Source organism: Podarcis erhardii, assembly GCF_964252035.2.
Source record: "Podarcis erhardii genome assembly, chromosome: 3".
NCBI lineage: Eukaryota > Metazoa > Chordata > Lepidosauria > Squamata > Lacertidae > Podarcis > Podarcis erhardii.
In genome coordinates, this window is record NC_138507.1 from 39531988 (window position 1) to 39553063 (window position 21076).

General features: G+C 42.9%; 1 protein-coding gene and 1 long non-coding RNA gene across 5 annotated transcripts in view; one reads left to right on the forward strand and one right to left on the reverse strand.

Moving 5' to 3' along the window:
• Positions 1-21076, forward strand: part of MYO6 (myosin VI) — a 110674-nt gene that overhangs the window by 81756 nt on the left and 7842 nt on the right. The window contains exons 24-33 of one of the 4 annotated variants that reach the window (XM_081856797.1): positions 1603-1693; positions 2864-3014; positions 3504-3712; positions 4292-4370; positions 6988-7148; positions 8600-8629; positions 9073-9111; positions 16570-16673; positions 17740-17871; positions 20562-20588. In XM_081856797.1, coding sequence (XP_081712923.1) covers positions 1603-1693; positions 2864-3014; positions 3504-3712; positions 4292-4370; positions 6988-7148; positions 8600-8629; positions 9073-9111; positions 16570-16673; positions 17740-17871; positions 20562-20588 — 1023 coding nt within the window. The remainder of the gene's footprint in view (positions 1-1602; positions 1694-2863; positions 3015-3503; positions 3713-4291; positions 4371-6987; positions 7149-8599; positions 8630-9072; positions 9112-16569; positions 16674-17739; positions 17872-20561; positions 20589-21076) is intronic. The other 3 variants (XM_081856798.1, XM_081856799.1, XM_081856800.1) reach the window with 3 other exon arrangements.
• On the reverse strand, positions 13712-15386 carry LOC309339498. The gene is made up of 2 exons (XR_014155416.1): positions 15005-15386; positions 13712-14911 (listed from the first exon to the last, which is right to left on the reverse strand). It is a non-coding gene; the product is annotated as an uncharacterized lncRNA (long non-coding RNA).

Genomic DNA, 21076 nt, shown 5'->3' on the forward strand with positions numbered 1-21076 from the left:
TGGAATTCACTGCCACAAGATGCCCTGATGAGCACTAGCTTAGCTGTTGCTACTACTCAGGATGGTTATAGGCAGGATTATTTCAGAGGTAGGATGTTTTTCAGTACTTGTTGCTAGGGAGCAGCAACAGGAGAGGTCTGGTGCCTTTGTACCTTGCCTATGGACTTCCCAGAGGCATCTGGCTGGGTATCATGGGAAATGGGACAGTGTGGACGAGACAGACCTTTGGTATGATCCTGTAGGCGATCTTCTTATGCCCATATATTAAGTCAGAGGTAGGCAACCTAAGGCCCGGGGGCTCGATATGGCCCAATCGCCTTCTCAATCCGGTCCACAGACGGTCTGGGAATCAGTGTGTTTTTACATGAGTAGAATGTGTGCTTTTATTTAAAATGCATCTCTGGGTTATTTGTGGGGCATAGGAATTCGTTCTTTTTTTTTCTTTTCAAAATATAGTCAGGCCCACCACATGGTCTGAGGGATGGTGGACGGGCCCACGGCTGAAAAAGGTTGCTGACCCCTGTATTAAGTTGTGGAATTCCTTATCACAAGTTGCTGCAATGGCCTGTCAGTTTAGGCCAGGGGATGGGACACCTTTGACCCTCCAGGTATTGTTGGTCTGCAGCTTCCATCATCCCTGACCACGGTGACTTGTTCTGATTGGTCCTACAGCATCTCAAGGGCCACAGGTTCCCCATCCCTGGTTTAGATGCCTTAAAAATGATGCACACCTGGGTGAGAGGGGCCTTGAGCAATGCTCATAGATTAATAGACTGAATGATCAAATTCCCAGAGGCACGGTGTGCTTCTAAATACCAGAAGCTGGTAGAAAAATAACAACAGGGGCTACTAACTTGGTACTCTTAATTTGGGAGCTTACTGGAAACTGGTCACGGATGCAAACCCAATGCTTGGTTTTGAGGGTTTTTTAGTCAGATCCAGCAGGCCCCGTACATTATAATTTAAGTCTCCCACACGTGGGAGTGCGGCTCATAGCCAGGTAAATTTGTTCAGAAGCATGAGTACTGCTCACACAGGAATTGTTGACGGCCACAGTTGCCTTAACCACAAACGAGGAAAGGGAATGTTAGTTCAAGCTTGGGGAACTGATGATATCAGCTGCAGCCAGCATGGTCAGTGGTTAGGGATGAAGGGAGTTAAATTCCAACATCTGTTAGGACACAGGTTTCCTGCTCCAGGGTTTGCTTTTAAATAACAAAAACAAAACCCAAACAACATTGTGTGAGGTTTTTGTCATCTGCTTGCCCTACCTTCCTAACTCCCATTTTATAGCAACATTATATATTGTTATTATTTCATTACATTTAAACCTCACCTTTCCTCCAAGTTCAAGGTGGCATACATAGTTTTCTTCCTTCCCCTTTTATCCTCAAAACAACAACCCTGTGAGGTAGGTTAGGCTGAGAGACTGCAACTGTGGCCCAAGATCATCCAGTGGGCCTCGTGTCTGAGCAGGGATCCGAACCCTGGTCTCCAAGGCCAACACTCTAACCACTACACCACACTGCCTGTCTTGTACTGGGGTTATGCCCTACCTGCACATTTGTGATGGTCTTTCAATTTTCTCTTTGTATTTCACAGTGAAAAACAAAATAAAATACAGAGCCAGTGCCTGCATTAAAATACAAAAGACGATTCGTATGTGGCTGTGCAAGAGAAAGCATAAACCACGGTAAGAAGAATCAATCCTATATATATATGCTTGCACCCTACTCCTAAATACCAGTGTACTGAATGACCAGTCTGGTTTTGTTGCTGGTAGAACCTGTACATCCCATCCAAGCCTTGAGAGCCCGGGAAAGAGTTCTTAGGGATGTTCCTTCTAGGATGCTGCCCTGCTCATCTTAGCACCTAACTTCACATTACACTAGTGCCGTGAGCAGCGGTCACGCTTTTGTTGTTTTAATTGAAGTAAAATTGAAAATCTGCTTGCTCCCACGTTCCCCAGATATGATCTTTGTAAATCTCTCTCTCTCTCTCTCTCTCTCTCTCTCTCTCTCTCTCTCTCTCTCACACACACACACACACACACACACACACGTAGCAATTAGCATTATGAAGGATGGGGTGTGGGTGGGCAAGACTTCAGTTCTACTGGTGCTGCCCTCCCTCATCTTGGGAAAGGTTAAGTGCTCAGGGGAGCCTTCAAAACTACTTATTTATGTGATGTATTTGCAACATTTCTGAACTGCCCAGCTGCAAAAATAAAATACAGAATCTCTGGGCAGTTCACAAATAAGTTTCAGCTATGAAGTATAGAATTAGGAACCTAGAGAGAAAACCCTAAACAGTTTAAAAACAGCACTGGAATAAAGCCAGGTGTGAAAAACAACTGTAACGCAACAAACTTTTTTAAAAACATGTGTATCTTCCATCACAGTCCCTGTGTGCCATAAAACTTGCAATGCAAGACAGAATTCATAAGATTGGTGCAGTTGCTCTGTTTGTTACCCTGTCTGCATTTTTTCTTTTGAACTCCATGGCTTTGTCCAAGGGGAACCTGAGGGCACAGCATGGGACAGTGGTTCATAGCTAACATCCAGTGATACCTACTGTGTACTGCTCTGTGAACTTGGAATGAAGGGCAGCATATAAATTCAAGAAACAGTTTGCGCGGTGGAAATCTGGTTGCACAAACAGGGCTTCTGGTGTTTATCCTGCTCTCACACAACCCCCCAGAAATGTGGTCCTCATCAGGATTGCCCAGAAGAGGAGAGGAAGTAGTATCCCCTGGTATGAGTAGATGCCCCATTGCTTGATGTTGGATCTTATTCTGTATTTGCTGTCTGCTTCTCAAAGGAGGGAGCCTTTTCTGAAATGTAGAGAAATGTTCCTTTCACAGCATTGATGGGCTAATAAAGGTCCGCACCTTGAAGAACAGGCTTGATAAATTCAATGAAGTAGTAAGTGCTCTGAAAGAGGGGAAAGCAGAAATGAGCAAGCAGGTCAAGGACCTTGAAACGTCTATTGATGCTTTGATGATCAAGATCAAGGTAAGAGAACATATTGAGAGCATATTATGTCCTGTAGATCTTCTGCTCTTAGGGATGAGGCCTTGGGAGGCATTTGATGGATTCGGAATCAAATTCCTATTAAGGGTTAAGTTTAAAAATATGCAAGGCGCTTAGTGTTTCATGCTAAATCTTTAAAATTTGGCACCCTAATGATCCATGCAGCACACAGAAAAGATGAATTGTGTGATAGCTTTTTTAAAAAAATAAGCATGTAAATATGCATATTTCTTCCTACTTTGTGTAATTCTGTGCCTTTTTTTTTTTTTTTTTTTGCTTGTTTCTACAACCCTTTTTCTGGTTCTGCTCATTGTTAAAGGAGCGAGGAAACAGGATTTTCCTAGGACACGCTACTGCATATCTTATTCAACAATCTGTCATCATCTTTGAAATTTCAGCAGTTGTTGCTGTTTCTTTTTGAAGCACATTTTTGCAGCCATGAAGGCTAGTGACTAATGGTTTGTTTTGCAGGCCACTGAAATGCCTAGGCAGCAGATCCAGAAGGAATACGATGGTCTAGTGAGAAGCTCAGAGCAGCTTCTGGGCTCACTGCAGAAAAAGAAGCAACAGGAAGAAGAGCAAGAAAGGCTGCGGCGCATCCAGGAGGAAATGGAAAGAGAACGGAAGAGGCGTGAGGAAGAGGAGCAACGTCGGAAGAAGGAAGAGGACGAAAGGCGACTGTGAGTGTCCAATGCAATTGCCAGTTCTAGGGCCAACAGAAATACAGGCATGGACAACCATCCAAAGTGAACTTTGCGTCTTAGAAAATTATCCTACAGAGATCCAGGCTGGGGAAACCTTTGCAACCATGTTCCCCCATGGGAAACTTGTTCAGGGGCTTCATGCCAGTGGTGTATGAAGCCAGAGGCAAAAGTGGTCAGAGGAACAGTAGGCGATATTCCAGACATGAAAAGCCAGAGATTACTGCACATGTCCCCCGCCCTCTGCCCTCCAGAAAATGGAAGAGCTGACCAGGCAAAACCACTCAATGGGGTTGGGAAATGTGGCCTGTGGCAAGCCCAAGGGCCAGATAGATCCATCCTTGTTTTAACCATAGGTAGAAGACTAAATCCCAATGAAACTGTATTCTTAAGAGACTGTCTCTTCAGTGTCTCTCTCCCCCCTCCTGAATACTTCTCTTGTGTAAACTTGTTTGCTTTCTTGTGGGAGAAAACAACGACGTAACGGTAAAGTGAGGGGTAGGGACAGAACAGTTCCTGAATGTTCGTTTTCTTTGAGTGTCAATTTTGTTTTTCTAGAAAGTATGAGATTGAAGCAAAGAGAAAACAGGAAGAGGAGGAGAGGAAAAAAAGGGAAGAAGAAGAAAGACGACTTCAGGTGGGACTAGCACTTTCTCTGTCTCACAGTCATGCCCTCACTCCCTCAAAGTTTCCATAACGGACTGAATAGAACCTGCTCAAATGTAATACTAAAGCAAGTGTTCTGAGTCACAATTTGTTGAAGCTGGAGTGTGTGTGTGCATAGAACAATTAGGTGGTGTTGGCAAAAGGGCAGGTGAGATACTCTGTGGCCTCACAGAGTAACAGGTAAGACTTCCAACTTCCTTAAGGATATTGCTACAGGGAGTGATTAAATGTTCATGTTAAAATAGGTAGTTGTAATGCAAGCCACCAAGCTAGATTTAAGACAGTCGTGAGCTTCAGCCCTTAGATTTGGTTCTGTGCTTTAAATCCACTACTAACATTAATATAATTTGGAGCACCGAAGGAGAGGGAGATTACGCTGCCTCAAAGAGAAAAGTACCTGCTAGGAGGAATGTGTCAGTTTTGAGCATGGAGGTTTAATGAGAGGGCTATTGCTACTCACAGATATGACAGAATAATGAAACCATGATTTAAATGTCAGTTTTGTTAAAAAGATTCCTTACAAAGTAACACTCATTTGCGGAAGCTTTTGGCTGCTCTTTAATGGAATCATAATGATAACGTATATTACTTGATAGCTGAGTTCTGCACTCTTTTGTTATATAGACCAGTTTTCTTTTTCATAATGTGACTTTGTATTAATCTCTTAAAGTATGTTTAATTAAGAGAAGCAAAAGATCGCTGTTGATATCATACCCATTATTTCAAGATAATCTTTGCCCGCTTTGTGTTTAAATAACTCCTGGCTTGGGATATATTTAAAGGATATGTAGCATATATGAAGTTTTGCCGAACTGGCAGTTCTGAAATTTTTTTATAGAGTTGTGTACCTAAGTTCCATATAAGAAAAGTCATCTAATGAAGGTACTTTACCTGTTTTTGGATCCTTTGTTCCCTGTTATAAACAAGGACACTACTTTTTCTGTATTTTTTACTGGTTCTGTAACTGACTAGGTTACTGGAAAGATGTCTAATTAAGTAGTTCCATGATTCTTACAGTAGCTAATTCTCTAGTCTGTTTATAATCTCTGTCTACACATTTTAAGAGCCGAAGACAGAGAACCAGCTTTGTATCAGTGATCTAACAGCAGGATCTTTCTTACTTGCTCCTGGTGCCCTGGGTTACGTTTATTTTATTTATTATTCATATTTTACCTTTCCTCCAAGGAGCTCATAGAGTAATGCTGTTATTGAGTAGCATTTAAATAACGCAAATAAACAAGGGATTATAGATACAACAAAAAAGGCACCCTTTGTGCATTTCAAGACTGAAGCATGCATTGCTACCAAACTGAGGGCATAATCAATTGCTGCTATTCAATCCTCATTCTTTCCTGCTTTTCCCTTTCCTGGTAATGGGGCTTGCACAGGACTGGTTGGTCGGCCGGCCAAGTATGCTGGTAACTGTGTGCCTTGGTCTTGATATACGTAAAGGGATGCCTTGTTCAGTTCAGTCTATGACCTTTCAGTGGATTTCCTTTCACTTAGTGATAGCAGCAGAGCAGCTGTTCCTTTCAGTGGGGCTTTTCCTTAGGCCACATTCAATCGGCTTTCCTTCTTGTGTCTGCTGCCACCGGGTAATCCAAAGTAGGGATCTGCATAGGGAAAGTCTCCATCGCAGAAATGAAGATTTACTCGATAATACCATAATCGGAATGAGAGCCAATGCCAGTCTGTGATGGTCATCCAGCCCACCGTTCTGGGAAGGCATTGCTGAATTAGGACTGTTGGGAATGTGTTGGTAGAGAGGTATTTTGGCACATGACAGCTGCTTGGGTCCTCAAGCTGTAGGAAACCTACACCTTCAGTTACCCCAGTTTTGGTAAGAGATGCATGGGTCATCTATTCCATGGAAGATTCTACTCATTTAAACTTTTTCAGGTAGGTAATGGTAGCATGGTCGCTGTGTTTCATTCACAAGTGGCCAATAAAAAAAGAAAGATATCATCGGAGTGAGTTTTTGATATTTCCCTATAGAAGCAGCTCACTAAACGCACCATTCTGGAATAATGCAATGCAAAAGAACACAGAGAAGCCAGTACATTACAAGTGCTTTGAGAAATGCATTTTGCAATCCTCTCTCTCATGAACTCAGCCAAGCAGTCTCAACTACATAGCATTATTATTGTTTTAAAAATGATAATGGATAAAACTCTGCTATGTACAATTGCAGACAATTCTGCAGCTGTCTGGACCCATAATTTAGTTATGTAAACCACTTAAATGTCTTTTGCCTGAGAGGTGTATAGAATTTCTTCTAAAATTTGTTGATTTTCTGTGAGCTGTATTGCTTTTCCCCAACTCTGAAGATTTCTATCATGAAAACCTGGTTTCTGAATTAACATATGAAGGGCTTCCTATACTGAACTTATACTTCTTTTCTCATCTTGATCCATTCTGTTTGCAAGCTCTCCATGGGCTTACAGTAACCCATTTGAGCACAGGTGTTTTAGGCTGTATTTTGTAAACTCGACTGTGTGTTTCACCTAAGTGATCATTTTTCTACAGAAGCAGGCAATATGGACTTGGGAAATGTTTCCCCATGTAACTTAATTTATGTCACTCTCCAGGCTGAAGTTGAGGCACAGCTGGCACAAGAACGTGAAGAAGCGAACCAGCAGCAGGCAGTTCTGGAACAAGAGCGCAGAGACCATGAGCTGGCCATGAGAATTGCCCAGAGTGAGTCGGAACTCATCAATGATGAATCTCAGCTGGACCCCGGGTTGCGCAGGTATTGCACTTTGTTAGTTTTGCCCTTCAAAAAAGATATTGCCATTGAAAAGGTGTCTTTCTTAAATAGGAAGCTAACATTATTTCTTATTTTATTATATTTTATTTACTGCATTTAAAACATTTGTATGCCACCTTTAAGAATGAGCACTTTCTCCAAGTATTGCCTATAAACACAGTCTACAATGCAATTAGGGACGTGGGTGGCACTGTGGTCTAAACTACTGAGCCTCTTGGGCTTGCCGATCAGAAGGTCGGCAGTTCGAATCCCCACAGTGGGGTGAGCTCCCGTTGCTCGGTCCCAGCTCCTGCCGACCTAGCAGTTCGAAAGCACCCCCCCCCCAAAAAGTGCAAATAGATAAATAGGTACCGCTCCGTCTGGAAGGTAAACAGCGTTTCTGTGCATTGCTCTGGTTTCGGTGTTCCGTTGCGCCAGAAGCGGCTTAGTCATGCTGGCCACATGACCCAGAAAAACTGTCTGCGGACAAACAGCGCCTCCCTTGGCCTGTAAAGCAAGATGAGCGCCTCAACCCCAGAGTCATCTGTGACTGAACTTAACTGTCAAGGGTCCTTTTACAATGCAATTAGCATCACAAATATCGATAAACCTGGGAAGCCCCTTCTGAATAACACACACACACACACGGGTTGAACTGAGCAGTAATAAAACAAACACCCAGCCCAAAACGAAAACGAGTGCATTTAAAAGATGATCTTCATTCCAGGAACCCATGTGCTTGCTTGTTTGTGCTAAACCATGGTTTAACTTGGCATTTCATACCATAATTTTAGTTTAAGCCAATTTAATAGCAGCATGCCATTTAAGTGCAGCGTAAGTTCTACTCTGTGTGGTTTGTAACCCCAAACCAAAGAAACTTTACAAGAATTTACCAGCTATCCTTTCGTTTCAGACACATACCCTCCTAGTGCTGTGTAAATGAGTAAGAAGGCTCCAGTCAAATTAACTTTAGAACATATCCAAATATTAAACTTGCTTAGGTCTTCTGTCCTTCCTTTGCATCATATATATTCCTGTTGGGCGAAAGCCTTCTGTTAATTCTGACCACCAGGCTTAATATGGTGCTATGGCTGGAGTATTGGCTCAGTACTGGGGAAATCCAGGTTCAACTCCTAACTCTGTTAGGAAGCCCACCAGTTGACCTTGGGGGGGATTGGCTGCCTCACCATGATCTACCTCAGAGGATCGTGGTGAGGATAAAATTGGATGGTGGAGAGATCAGATACACTCCCTTGAGCAATTTGGAGTAAGGGCTAGATAGAAAAACACTAAGTGAAAAAAACAACATTTTAAGCCACCCCTGAGAAGCGGATGCTGGGCCTTCTGGATAATAACAGGCAATCATTTGCCCAAACAGGCTTTGTAATGTCGCAAATTAGTACAAAACTAACTTAGGAAAATGCCACACTAACCAAAATATCTTCTATTTGCAGACCCAATGGAACAAGATGTCAAATGACTGCGTATGACAATCTTTTTTTTTATGGGGCATTCTGTAGAAATCTGTGGGCTTTAAAAAAATTTAATAATTTTCCACAGTGTAAGCCACCTTGCTAACGAATGTTCTTTATTTCCATTTACTGCAGAATAGTTATAATTTGAGCATGAGACCTGTTTGAGTGTCAGTCTTTCAGACTCCTTATATACAGGTGCAATTGGTTGTGATTTAAATGTCACCTATGTAAGTGTGGTTGTTTGATTCAATCAAAGTGTATATTTCTGATATCAGCTAAACAAAGATTAATTATTGTTTTACTGATAAAACTCTGGATCGGTTTAGTGCAGTATAATTTTTAGGATAGACATCTGTCTGCTGATCCAGTATTAGATGTATAAAACCACTGAAATTACTATGCTAGTACTTTTATATTCCCTCTACCTTCATATATTCTTAATTCTTTTATAGGGAGCAAATGGCCAGTGAAATGTCAGAAATTTTGTCTAGGTGGGTGTAACAGGTTGTCGGAAACAAATCAGTTCAATCGCCATATGAAATAATCATAATAAATCAAAATAAAGGACAATTAAGTTCTATTTGAATTGCTTTGGGGAAATGAAGAAATAACTTCTAATCAAGATTCATTCATTGCACCAATTTAGTACCAATTTGCACCTATCAGATTTATTTTAAGAAATAATTTCACTGTTAGATTTATGAATTGCACGAAGAAGAATTAATTTTCATCAAAGTTCTTATCTAATATTATTGATGTAGATAAATTGAAGAGATTTCTTGCTGCTTTTTAAAAAACTTGCATTTCATGCATTTCCATATTGAGAATTGCCGCAGTAACAGCCTCTTAGCATGTGGCTTCTGAAAAGCTATTAAATCTTGAAATCCTGACAGATCTATTTTAAAGAACAGCAGGATCAAAATCTTACCTTGTTGCCAAATAGTACTACCTAAACCAATTACAGACAGGTGGCATATATTCAATAATGTTCTTATTGTACTGTTGTACAGACAATGTTGGAATGCACTCCTCCTTTCTAGTAAAAAGGACTCTGTGTGTTATTGAGCTGCAAATTAAACGTTGTCCATTCTCACCTCCAGGCCAGATGCAGCTTTAACAGCATTTGGTGCCTGAAGTTAAGATGAAACATTAAAAAATAAAATATAAAAGTAATGCTTTGACAAAATTAAATAAGCAAATGTTGGATGTTAAGCTCTTCGCAAAAGACCGTTTTGTATATCAAACTGCGTTCTTATTGTCCTAGTAATTGATTTGCCAGAACATCACATTTTTATTGTATATATTGGCCAAAATCCAAACAACAGTTTGACTAGTTTGTTTTGCATGGGAATAGAAAGAGAGGGTCCTGTGGATATGAACAGCTGCATGCCACATGGAAATGAATGTATGAAAGTAAAAAGAATTGCAGAGGAACTTTGTGGCATTGGAATGATGATTGGGAACCAACTCCTTTAAGGTGGTTACTTTTAGTGGTGTGTGTGTGTGTGTGTGCGTACACACACACACACACAGAGAGAGAGAGAGAGAGAGAGAGAGAGTGTTCAAAGAGGGGAGTTGGAGACAGAAAAAAACATTGGTTTAGCATAGGGCTCAGCAATCTTACCACGCCTTGGGCTGGTGTGTCCAGCGCCGATTGCCCGGAGGGCAGGGGAGCGTGTGCCCATACGCGTGCACACACGCTATTTCCGGCACACTTCCGGGTTGGAGTAGCACTGGAAATAGCTTGTGCGCATGTGCACGGGCCTCCTCCGACCCGGATGTGCACCAGAAATAATGCTTGTGCAATAATGCATGTGTGCAAGCTATTTCCGGTGCTCCTCTGAAGTGGAAGTGGGCAGCCGTGCAGCACAGTGCCGGTAAGAGTGGGCAATGGCAGCGGTCGCCGCAGGCCGGATAAACAAGTCCCTCGGCCCTTATCCGGTCCGCGGGCCTTAGTTTGGGGACCCCTGGTTTAGCACATGCTTTGGACTTGCCAGAAATAATTATTTGGGTCTCAATTCATTTGTATTCATACTTAACATTCCAACTGCCAGGATGGTATCCCTTTCCTTTAGTTTTACTTTATTGACAGTGACTTAGTTTCCCTTCAGTGCATTTGTATATTGGTGTGCTGAGTGCGTCTGTGGCAGGAGTGGGAACCTTCCGTTCTGTGGGCCTCCCCATTTGGCCTACAAGGCTGTTTTGACCAAACCATGCCCACATGTCAGATGTGGGGCAGGTAAAGATTGTCATCTGTATCCAATTCCCCACCCCTAACTATCAACTTCTGAAAGCTCAGGTCAAAGGTAATAAACCTGTAATACACACATTAAGTTGTATCCCCCCCTCTTTTTTTTAATAAAGTCCAGGAATTCTGGAGACTGTGTTCACACTTCCCCACATTGAAGAGAATGCAGGAGTTCCTGGCCACAGTGCAAAGTTTTTTGCAGATAAAGTTGCTCAGATTCGGGAAGAGGTAGACGCCACCGTGGGAGCAGGGCCGGGGCGGGAGAGTGCTAGAGTCCTGTCTAGTCAAATTGCGTGGGATCAATTCCAGTCTGTTACCTCCGAGGATGTGGACAGGCTGCTTGGACGAGTGAAACCAACCACCTGTCTCCTTGATCCTTGCCCATCCTGGTTTATAAAAGCTAGCCGGGAAGGGCTGGGCGATGGGCTTCGTGGGGTGGTGAATGCTTCCCTCTGTGAGGGAGCCTTCCCAGACCCGCTGAAAGAGGCGGTGATTAAACCGCTTCTTAAAAAACCATCTTTAGATGCGGCCACGATGGCCAACTATCGCCCAGTCTCAAATCTTCCATTCTTGGGCAAGGTGATTGAGCAAGTGGTTGCTGAACAACTCCAGGCACGCCTGGAAGAAGCGGACCATTTGGATCCCTTGCAGTCGGGATTCAGGCCTCATCACGGGACTGAAACTGCCTTGGTCGCATTGGTTGATGATCTCCAGCGGGCTAGGGACAAAGGTGAGAGCTGTTTCCTAGTTCTGCTGGATCTCTCAGCGGCGTTTGATACCATCAACCATAACATCCTTCTGGACCGTCTTGAGGGGCTGGGAGCTGGGGGCAATGTCATACAGTGGTTCCGCTCCTTCCTCCTGGGCCGTGTTCAGAAAGTGGTGGTGGGGGATGAGTGTTCAGACCCCTGGGCTCTCACTTGTGGGGTGCCTCAGGGTTCTGTCCTCTCCCCCATGCCTTTCAACATCTACATGCAGCCGCTGGGAGAGATCATCAGGAGGTTTGGGCTGGGTGTTCATCAGTATGCGGATGATACCCAGCTCTACCTCTCTTTTAAATCAGAACCAGTGAAGGCGGTGAAGGTCCTGTGTGAGTGTCTGGAGGCGGTTGGAGGATGGATGGCGGCTAACAGATTGAGATTGAATCCTGACAAGACAGAAGTACTGTTTCTGGGGGACAGGAGGCGGGCAGGTGTGGAGGATTCCCTGGTCCTGAATGGGGTAACTGTGCCCCTGAAGGACCAGGTGCGTAGCCTGGGAGTCATTTTGGACTCACAGCTGTCCATGGAGGCACAGGTTAAATTCGTGTCCAGGGCAGCTGTGTACCAGCTCCATCTGGTACGCAGGCTGAGACCCTATCTGCCTGTGGACTGCCTCGCCAGAGTGGTGCATGCTCTGGTTATCTCCCGCTTGGACTACTGCAATGCGCTCTACGTGGGGCTACCTTTGAAGGTGACCTGGAAACTACAACTAATCCAGAACGCAGCAGCCAGACTGGTGACTGGGAGCGGCCGCCGAGACCATATAACACCGGTCTTGAAAGACCTACATTGGCTCCCAGTACGTTTCCGAGCACAATTCAAAGTGTTGGTGCTGACCTTTAAAGCCCTAAACGGCCTCGGTCCAGTATATCTGAAGGAGCGTCTCCACTCCCATCGTTCTACCCGGACACTGAGGTCCAGCACCGAGGGCCTTCTGGCAGTTCCCTCACTGCGAGAAGCCAAGTTACAGGGAACCAGGCAGAGGGCCTTCTCGGTAGTGGCGCCCGCCCTGTGGAACGCCCTCCCACCAGATGTCAAAGAGAACAATAATAATAATAACAATTATTATTATTATTATTATTATTATTATTATTATTATTATTATTATTATCTCTGTGTTCATATTGGGTGTTACAGAATCTGAGCCTCTGGAATAGGGTGCTTGCCTTTAGCAAGTTTATGCATGAATGATATGCTTGCTCATGTGACAAATGAGGTTGCAATGTCAAAACGAATAACTTAAATGAGCATGTGTATTTGACAGATTATCCATTACTTTGGGCTGTTTCACAAGTTGCACAGCAATAAACCCTGGTTTGTCCCAAAGGGCACAATGGGAATGGAGATACTACCAAACATATCTTACTGACAGTTATAAATCACAGGTTTGTTGTATCCACATAACCGTGATCTTAGCAGAACCATCAAAGAAAAGCTAAGCTACTCAATTGGATTACCATTCTTAAAGATTACTTGTTTAACCAGAGATCTTTTGGCCTAGTTCTGTTGATCTAAACTATCTGAGGGATACTTAGGCCTACGGGTGGTGCAGCTAAATAAAGAAAATCCTCAGGATTTGTCACATTAATTGTTCAAGAGGCTTAGTCATTATATTGAGGAAATTAGATTTAACAACCACTGTTTTTGTGTCTAACAGGAAGTGTGCCAGCAGTTTAAAACATAACCTTTACATTTCATTGTGCCGTTACAATGCACGATTTTATGCACTTGCATTTTGTGTATATATAGTTATAAGGGCAATGAGAGTCTCTAAAATGTATTTGAGTTTCAGGCTGTTTAAATAGCGAATGGGGAATTAATTTGTCATTTAAGATATACTTTTATGGCATGCACTAATGTAATGGCTGCAATAAAAGGCTATTGATTTCTCAGCTGTGCAAAAGGCCACTCGCCACGTTTGAGATTGTGTTAAACAGTAAGGAACAGAGCACATTGTTAATATTTTAATAATAAAAATTGAGTTCTTGTTGGTAAGGATAGTTGGATCAATATGACTGGCATTCTTGAGTTCTCTTGATAATAAACTTGCAGAATCTTGTCTAGTCCTAACAGCATTTAAACTTTTTTTTTTAAAGCTGCACTTTAATATCACATTAGACACTGCTTGTAACATAATAAGGCACTCTTAACTAAATTATCAGATGTTCATAGACATATTTTTAAAGGTAATGGATCTAAGTGGCACAAAAGAGTAAAAATTGATACTGAAGATTTAAGGAGAATTGAACCAGTTTTACCCAGAACCTTATTTATTTTTTCTAAAGCATTTCTAAACATATTAATGTTTAAGATCTCTAAGCAGTACACAAAAATCTATAACTGAAAATAGTATAATAACTGCAGTGATAAAAGCACACCTGTCCTTTATAGGGCATCCTCCCTGAACCTTGGGTTTTCAGATGTTGTTAGAACTACAGGACCCTTCATTCCCACCCCAAAGTGACAAATGATTTGGGGATGATGGGAATCGTATCTCCGCAGTACCTAGAGCCTCTGCATTGAGGCCATTATAGCAGCTACTACAGAATGAATTTAGAGACAAATGTGGGAGTGAAGCAAGACTGTTGGCTAGTTTTCCTTTCACTCAAAGAATGACAATATTAGAGAGCTGTATATTTCTGTGTTATGCAGCAAGAGTGTTCGCTGTGCGGCCATTTGGCTCCGTGATGGTTTTGTCTGCCATCTTCAATTTTCTGATGGTCTTCTTAAGCGGCTATTGTTGTAACATAGAACACTGTCCCTGAGTGATAGTTCAGGAGCAATGAGGCAGTTCAGGCAAACTGTTGTTGCTACTACTCGCTCTCCCAACAGAAAACAGTTCCTGAGAAAAGTTTGGGAGGGGAAGACCATAGAAGTTGGTGGAAACAGTGCTAGCAGGAGCTGCTTCTGCTTTATCAATGGCATCTCAAAGTTAGGAACACACAGGGAATATAGGCAGGGTTGAAAAGGTGAATATCAAGAATTAGTAGGCTGAGTAGGAGAGGGGAAAGTAGAATGAAAAGGAAAGCTTGAAGGGGGGGGGGGTGAAATCCCAGATCTGAGGTTAGAGATAAGGCACTGTAGGCTTCTATAGGGCAGAGAGGAGATTTATTAACAATAGAATAGGCTGCACAGTTTTGAGGGGTGATGTGTGTGCATACATGTGTCCTGTGGGCCAAGGATGCGTCTATTTCATGTGCTGCTGCTCTGAAGCTTTAAGGATATTTAGCTATTCTTGGTAGATAGACAGTTGTCCAGGTATTCAAGAGATAAAAATGCTTCCTTTGGTTGGTTGTTTTCCTGTTTGTGGCCGCTTCTTGCAGATCCTTTCTCCCTGTTTAGAAGCTTTTAGAATTCTCAAAGATGATGTTTAACTTTGGATGGATTTTTATATAGAATGACAGGATGGAAAATTAAATAAATGACCAGAAGGGAGAATAGAGATCCTCAGTCTCTGTTTGGATCAATATGTCTGTTTGACAAAGCTATGAAGCCATGCAAAGACTGCCTCTCCCCATATGAACCTACCTGGATCCTTCGGTCATAATGTGTGCCTCCATGAGAAGTCCAGAGGGTGGCAACATGAGAACAGGCCTTTTCTGTGGTGGCTCCCTGTTGTGGAATGATCTCCCCAGGGAGGCTCACCTGGCACCTTCGTTACATAGCCTTAGGTGCCAAGCAAAAATGTTTCTCTTCAACCAGCTGATTAACATTCTATGGCTTTTTACATGTGTTTGTGAGATGGAGAGTTACTGGTTTGTTTCTCATTTTGTATTTTTCTGATGCAAAGCACCCTGGCATACAAATTTAATTAAGAATAGTAATGCAAGAGATCTGACTCTTTGAATTATAGGTACATCTTGTCAAATGTGAAGGGTGATGTACATGTGTACAATATTTGGCATATGCCTCCTCCTCCTTATTATTAATCACTCTGTAACAGCTGTATGGGACTCAGGTGGCGCTGTTGGTTAAACCACAGAGCCTAGGACTTGCCGATCAGAAGGTCGGCGGTTCGAATCCCCATGATGGGGTGAGCTCCTGTTGCTCGGTCCCTGCTCCTGCCAACCTAGCAGTTTGAAAGCACGTCAAAGTGTAAGTAGATAAATAGGTACCCCTCCGGCGGGAAGGTAAACGGTGCGCTGCTCTGGTTCTGTGCGCTGCTCTGGTTCGCCAGAAGCGGCTTAGTCATGCTGGCCACATGACCCGGAAGCTGTACGCCGGCTCCCTCGGCCAATAAAGCGAGATGAGCTCCGCAACCCCAGAGTTGGCCACGACTGGACCTAATGGTCAGGGGTCCCTTTACCTTTACCTTTAACAGCTGTATTCGGAACCGCTTCACACTTCTTAAAAGCAACACATGCCCAATTATGCTTGCTTTGTTGCTGTACATATGTAGTTTGTACACAGGCAAGCATCCCTGACTATGAACAGTAACAGAAAATGGGAGTCAAATGAGAATCGATCACTATTCCTGCAAAAGGAAGCACATCAAACACTATTCAAGTTAAAGAACTTTGCTATGTCCTTGGTCTTGTCATGAAAGTATTCCAAGAGGGGCAAATGGTGGCATCTTCTTGTCAAAGAATAAGAGAAAGACAGCTTGGAATGCTTTTCACTTCTTAAGAAGTACAGAAAAAGTTTCCCTCTGATTAAAAAACCTTCCCTCCAAAGTGCTGGGTGCATTGCCACTGCTATATTTCTAGAGAAAGAGGCGGCAGAACTCACCATGAACGCCTCCTTCATTCTCTTATAATGGCAATGGCATCCACTGAGCTGGAAAAAAAGTCCTGTGCGTTACCAATCAGTGCAGTTGTCCTTTTGTTTGCCTTATAGCTGTATGGGTCCCTGTTTTTACGATCCTCTCGTCTCCTGTTTTCCTGACCTCACCTTCTTGTTGTTGTGAATATTGCAATAACTTCTTAATGAAAATGTTTCAGGGGACCCACAGTGCAAGCCACCAAAGCTGCGGCTGGCACTAAGAAACATGACCTTAGCAAGTGGAAGTATGCCGAGCTACGTGATACCATCAATACCTCTTGTGGTAAGTAGCTGCTCGTTTTGGGGAGAAGAAGCCTGTTGGCTAGTAGGAGCACTTTTGCTTATTTTTTCCTGGTAAAACTCTTAAGCAACTATGTGAACAATTAGGTCCGTGGTAGAAATCTAATAATAGTGGATAGCTTGTTTCTTGCTGTGTGTGTTTCAGGCATTTCCCTGTTAACACCTGACACTCTGTACCCTGCATATCAAAGTGGACAGGGTTCTTAACTGCATGTCACAGATGGCTCGGGGGTCAGATAATTCCATGCCTTCCAACATTTCTCTGATGAGGAGAGGGACATCCTAACAAAAAGTGGGACATCCCAGGATCAAATCAGAAACCAGGGTGGCTTCTGTAAATCCGGGACTGTCCCTGGAAAATAGGGATACTTGGAGGGTCTGCTCTCATCCTTCCTAATGCCATTGGCAATGTTGTGTTGAGGCAGAGACCAAATAATCCCCGCCCCCAGAATGAGGGAGGCAGTAATTGGGAGAAATTCAAGTATTATCAGTCTGAGTTCAAAGAACCATGAATAGAAGGATTAAGAGATTCAACTGTGTACGCACAAGAGTCTGTGTAATGTGCATAATAGTGGTTTCTATAGCAGTTATCAAAAACCTGTTGCACAAGCAGAACATCTTTGAATTTTTGTTTCCCTTTCAATTGTACTAAAGTTGAGTGCAAGATGTAAAACAGCCCTTCCTTGGGCGGAAGATTCTTTCTGCATGCAGAAGGTTAACTTTAGATCTGATAAAATGTGAGATTTTAAAGCTTGAATACTTTTTTGAAACACTGTTTTTGGTAGGTTTCTTTTCGTTTTGTTTTTATGTCGTTTTTCTGCTGTCACGTATTTAAAAATGCCTAAACTGTGAAAAAGAAAAAGAAAAAAGTTATTCCCCAATTTTCTCTCTCTCTTCCACAGCTTGATAAGTTTACACTGTGAGAAGTAATGTTATAACTTGCTCTGAAATAATTTTGGTTGTTTGGCTCTGTCAACACAATTCATAAGCATATTTGTTTATTGCTTTTCCTCACTTATTCCACCCCTGCTGTGTTTTGTCTGAGACAGATATTGAACTGCTGGCAGCTTGCAGAGAAGAGTTTCACAGGCGGCTAAAGGTTTATCATGCTTGGAAGTCCAAGAATAAGAAGCGCAATACAGAAACAGAACAGCGTGCACCCAAATCAGTGACTGACTATGGTGAGGGGAAATCCTTTTTTTCCCTAAAAAATGCTGGAAGAGAGGGTTAAGGAGATAGGGAGTACCTGAATGAGGTTCCTGGAAAAGTTAATAGTTACCTTAGAATAAAGTAAGAACTATAATTGCCCTTCAGAATATTTTAAAAGGTAGCTTTGTTGTTGTTTAGTCGTTTAGTCATGTCCGACTCTTCGTGACCCCATGGACCAGAGCACGCCAGGCGCTCCTGTCTTCCACTGCCTTCCGCAGTTTGGTGAAACTCATGCTGGTAGCTTCGAGAACACTGTCCAACCATCTCGTCCTCTGTCGTCCCCTTCTCCTTGTGCTCTCCATCTTTCCCAACATCATCAGGGTCTTTTCCAGGGAGTCTTCTCTTCTCATGAGGTGGCCAAAGTATTGGAGCCTCAGCTTCAGGATCTGTCCTTCCATTGAGCACTCAGGGCTGATTTCATGTCCTACTAATTTGATCCATGGGATCTAGAGCAGTATGTGCTACGAATGGAAAGCAAGTGTGTTTCACAAATAGGCTTGCAGGACCAAGAGCTCTGGATGTTCTGGGAAACTGGCTATGTTGGCGGGAAGGCAAATGAAGCCAGGTAGCCAGAAAACTATCCCGTTTGTCTTCTGGAGTCAAAATATAGTTCATGAGTAAAGCAAAACCATCAGGAATATTTTTGTTTAAAGGGGTTTTACTATTTCATTAACTGGTGTAATCTATAACAGTTAATACTATATCTTGGCTGATTTGCCATTATCTTTACCTGAATAAAGATTTCAGTTTGCCTTGCCAAATGGAGCTAATTCTTGCTTACCACTAGTCAGATGCTCAGGACAAAGAGAGAGTCCAAAGACTTCATATAATGCATTCAATTTTGTTACCAAATAGTAAACCACATTGGCTCTGTTTTTCCAGGTACAGCTTTAACATAAATGTCATAGGAGACTCTGGTTTGAAGTGTAATTTTGCTTGGGTCCAGTTTATCTCCAAATAACCCAGTTCTTAGCAAGACTTATTTTCCACAAGTTTGAAATGCCTTTCAAATATTTTGGCTACTTTTTTATAAGTTAGATTTATAGTTAATAAATACAACAACACTGTAATTGTAACATATAGGAGATTGATATTTATTTATTTGTTTAATTCACATCCCACCCATGCTGTGAGATACATTGATATCCCAGTTGTTTTATGTGATACTAAAACTAAAAGAACACTTCTCTTGTTCTGTTTCTTCAGGGATGCTTTCTTTGGCTGTCAGTCCATGCAGCCTTCAGAGGAAATTTCCTAGTGTTAAGAACTTCTGTAGTCATCATGATAGGGACGCGGGTGGGGCTGTGGGTTAAACCACAGAGCTTAGGACTTGCTGATCAGAAGGTCGCCGGTTCAAATCCCCGCGACGGGGTGAGCTCCCGTTGCTCGGTCCCTGCTCCTGCCAACCTAGCAGTTCGAAAGCACATCAAAGTGCAAGTAGATAAATAGGTACCGCTCCGGCGGGAAGGTAAACAGCGTTTCCGTGTGCTGCTCTGGTTCGCCATATGCTGGCCATATGACCCGGAAGCTGTCTGCGGACAAATGCCGGCTCCCTCGGCCAATAAAGCGAGATGAGCGCCGCAACCCCAGAGTTGGTCACAACTGGACCTAATGGTCAGGGGTCCCTTTACCTTAGTCATCATGATGAGCATGCCTCTGTGAACTGCTCCTTTGTTTTGTTCAGAGAATAATTTCTGAGTAGAAAAGCATCTGTGTCTATCCTGGCACGGATGGTTCAAATTACTTCCCTCTATTTCATGGTGCTAAAAACTTGAGCCTTCCTCTTCCCCTCTGCTGCATGCCCCCAAAATCTGCTCTGGTGGTTCCCTTTACCCTCTGAAGCATTGGGTATAGCCCACAGTGTAGTGTGTCAATTTTTGGACAAAAGGATCTTACAGAAGGGACTGGACCAGATTTATTGGCTTCTGAGAAGTAGATGTATGGGAATGGGACTCTCCTGCTAGCACACCTGAATGGGAAAAGCCTGAGTGAGCCTGAGTCTCTGGGTTACTGGAGTGGGGTACCCACCAATATTATCACAGGATAGCTAGACAGTTGAGTGATTACCAGAATCTGTTTCTTGCATTTTTTGGTACCTTTTCCTGTTACTTTGGGTGGCATTGCACACGTCATAGTTATGGCATACTGTTTGCTTTGACATTTCCTGTGTCTTGAATTGGTTGGGCTCCAGTCTGTTCTATCTGCAAACGAGATATGAAACAAGCTAAGGCCCTGCGCTGTTCCCCTTTTAACCAGGAAGAGAGAATTGTGTATTGTCCATATTAGCTATTTCCCAGGGACAGGGTGGTGGGGATGTGTGCTGCCACACACCTGGCCTCCAGGCAGCTATGTTGTGCCCACCAAGAAGGGGAAGGGCGAGGCAGTAGGGAGATGGACACAGTGAAGTCATAGATATGGAGCCAAAACAGGGATGCCCACCACTATGCCTGCACTGGCATCCTGATGGTTTTGCCCACTCTCCCTCCTGGTGAGCACAACAATCCAGCTGCCAGTAGCCCCTCTTTCCAGTTTTGTTGCCATCCCATTCAGTGGTTACATGTGGCTAATGGCACGTTCCATTGAATTGCTGAAAGAGTGCCCTTTCAGATTGCTCAGATCAAAAAGTTTTATGGTTTCTTCAGTGTCCAATGTTTGTTTGCAGATTTTGCACCATTTTTGACCAACTCAAGTAAGTGAGGGAATTGGTTTATTTCAGCTAACTTTGCACATAGGAAAAACATAGGCTCCGATTTACTAACCCTAACGAAATACTGTGTTTTGCTACATTTGTGTCACATCATACTTGGCCTGGTAATTATTTTGTCATCTAAAAGTGCTCAGGGAGCTGCAGGAAAAAGATAGCAGCCCATGACGATATTCATGTTACCATAGGAATATTGTTCTTAATTATAAAAAGGAATGGTGATAAATTCATATGATGCGGCATTTCTGCAGCTTGTGCCTGTCAGAGACATCTTTTTCTGTTGTAGCAAAACACTCAAACTGTTGTTAATCGACTAACCTTAGAATAAAAATTAACATCTACGGTGCTGGTTTTAGGAGGAGGAAATTAATCTCTCTTTTCCAAAGGGCTTTGTTTACTCTGCAGAGTATCCTTGGTCTGAGTGCAGGAGGATGAGGAAAAAGACCTGTCTAGCTGCCTTTGAGTGCCAATAA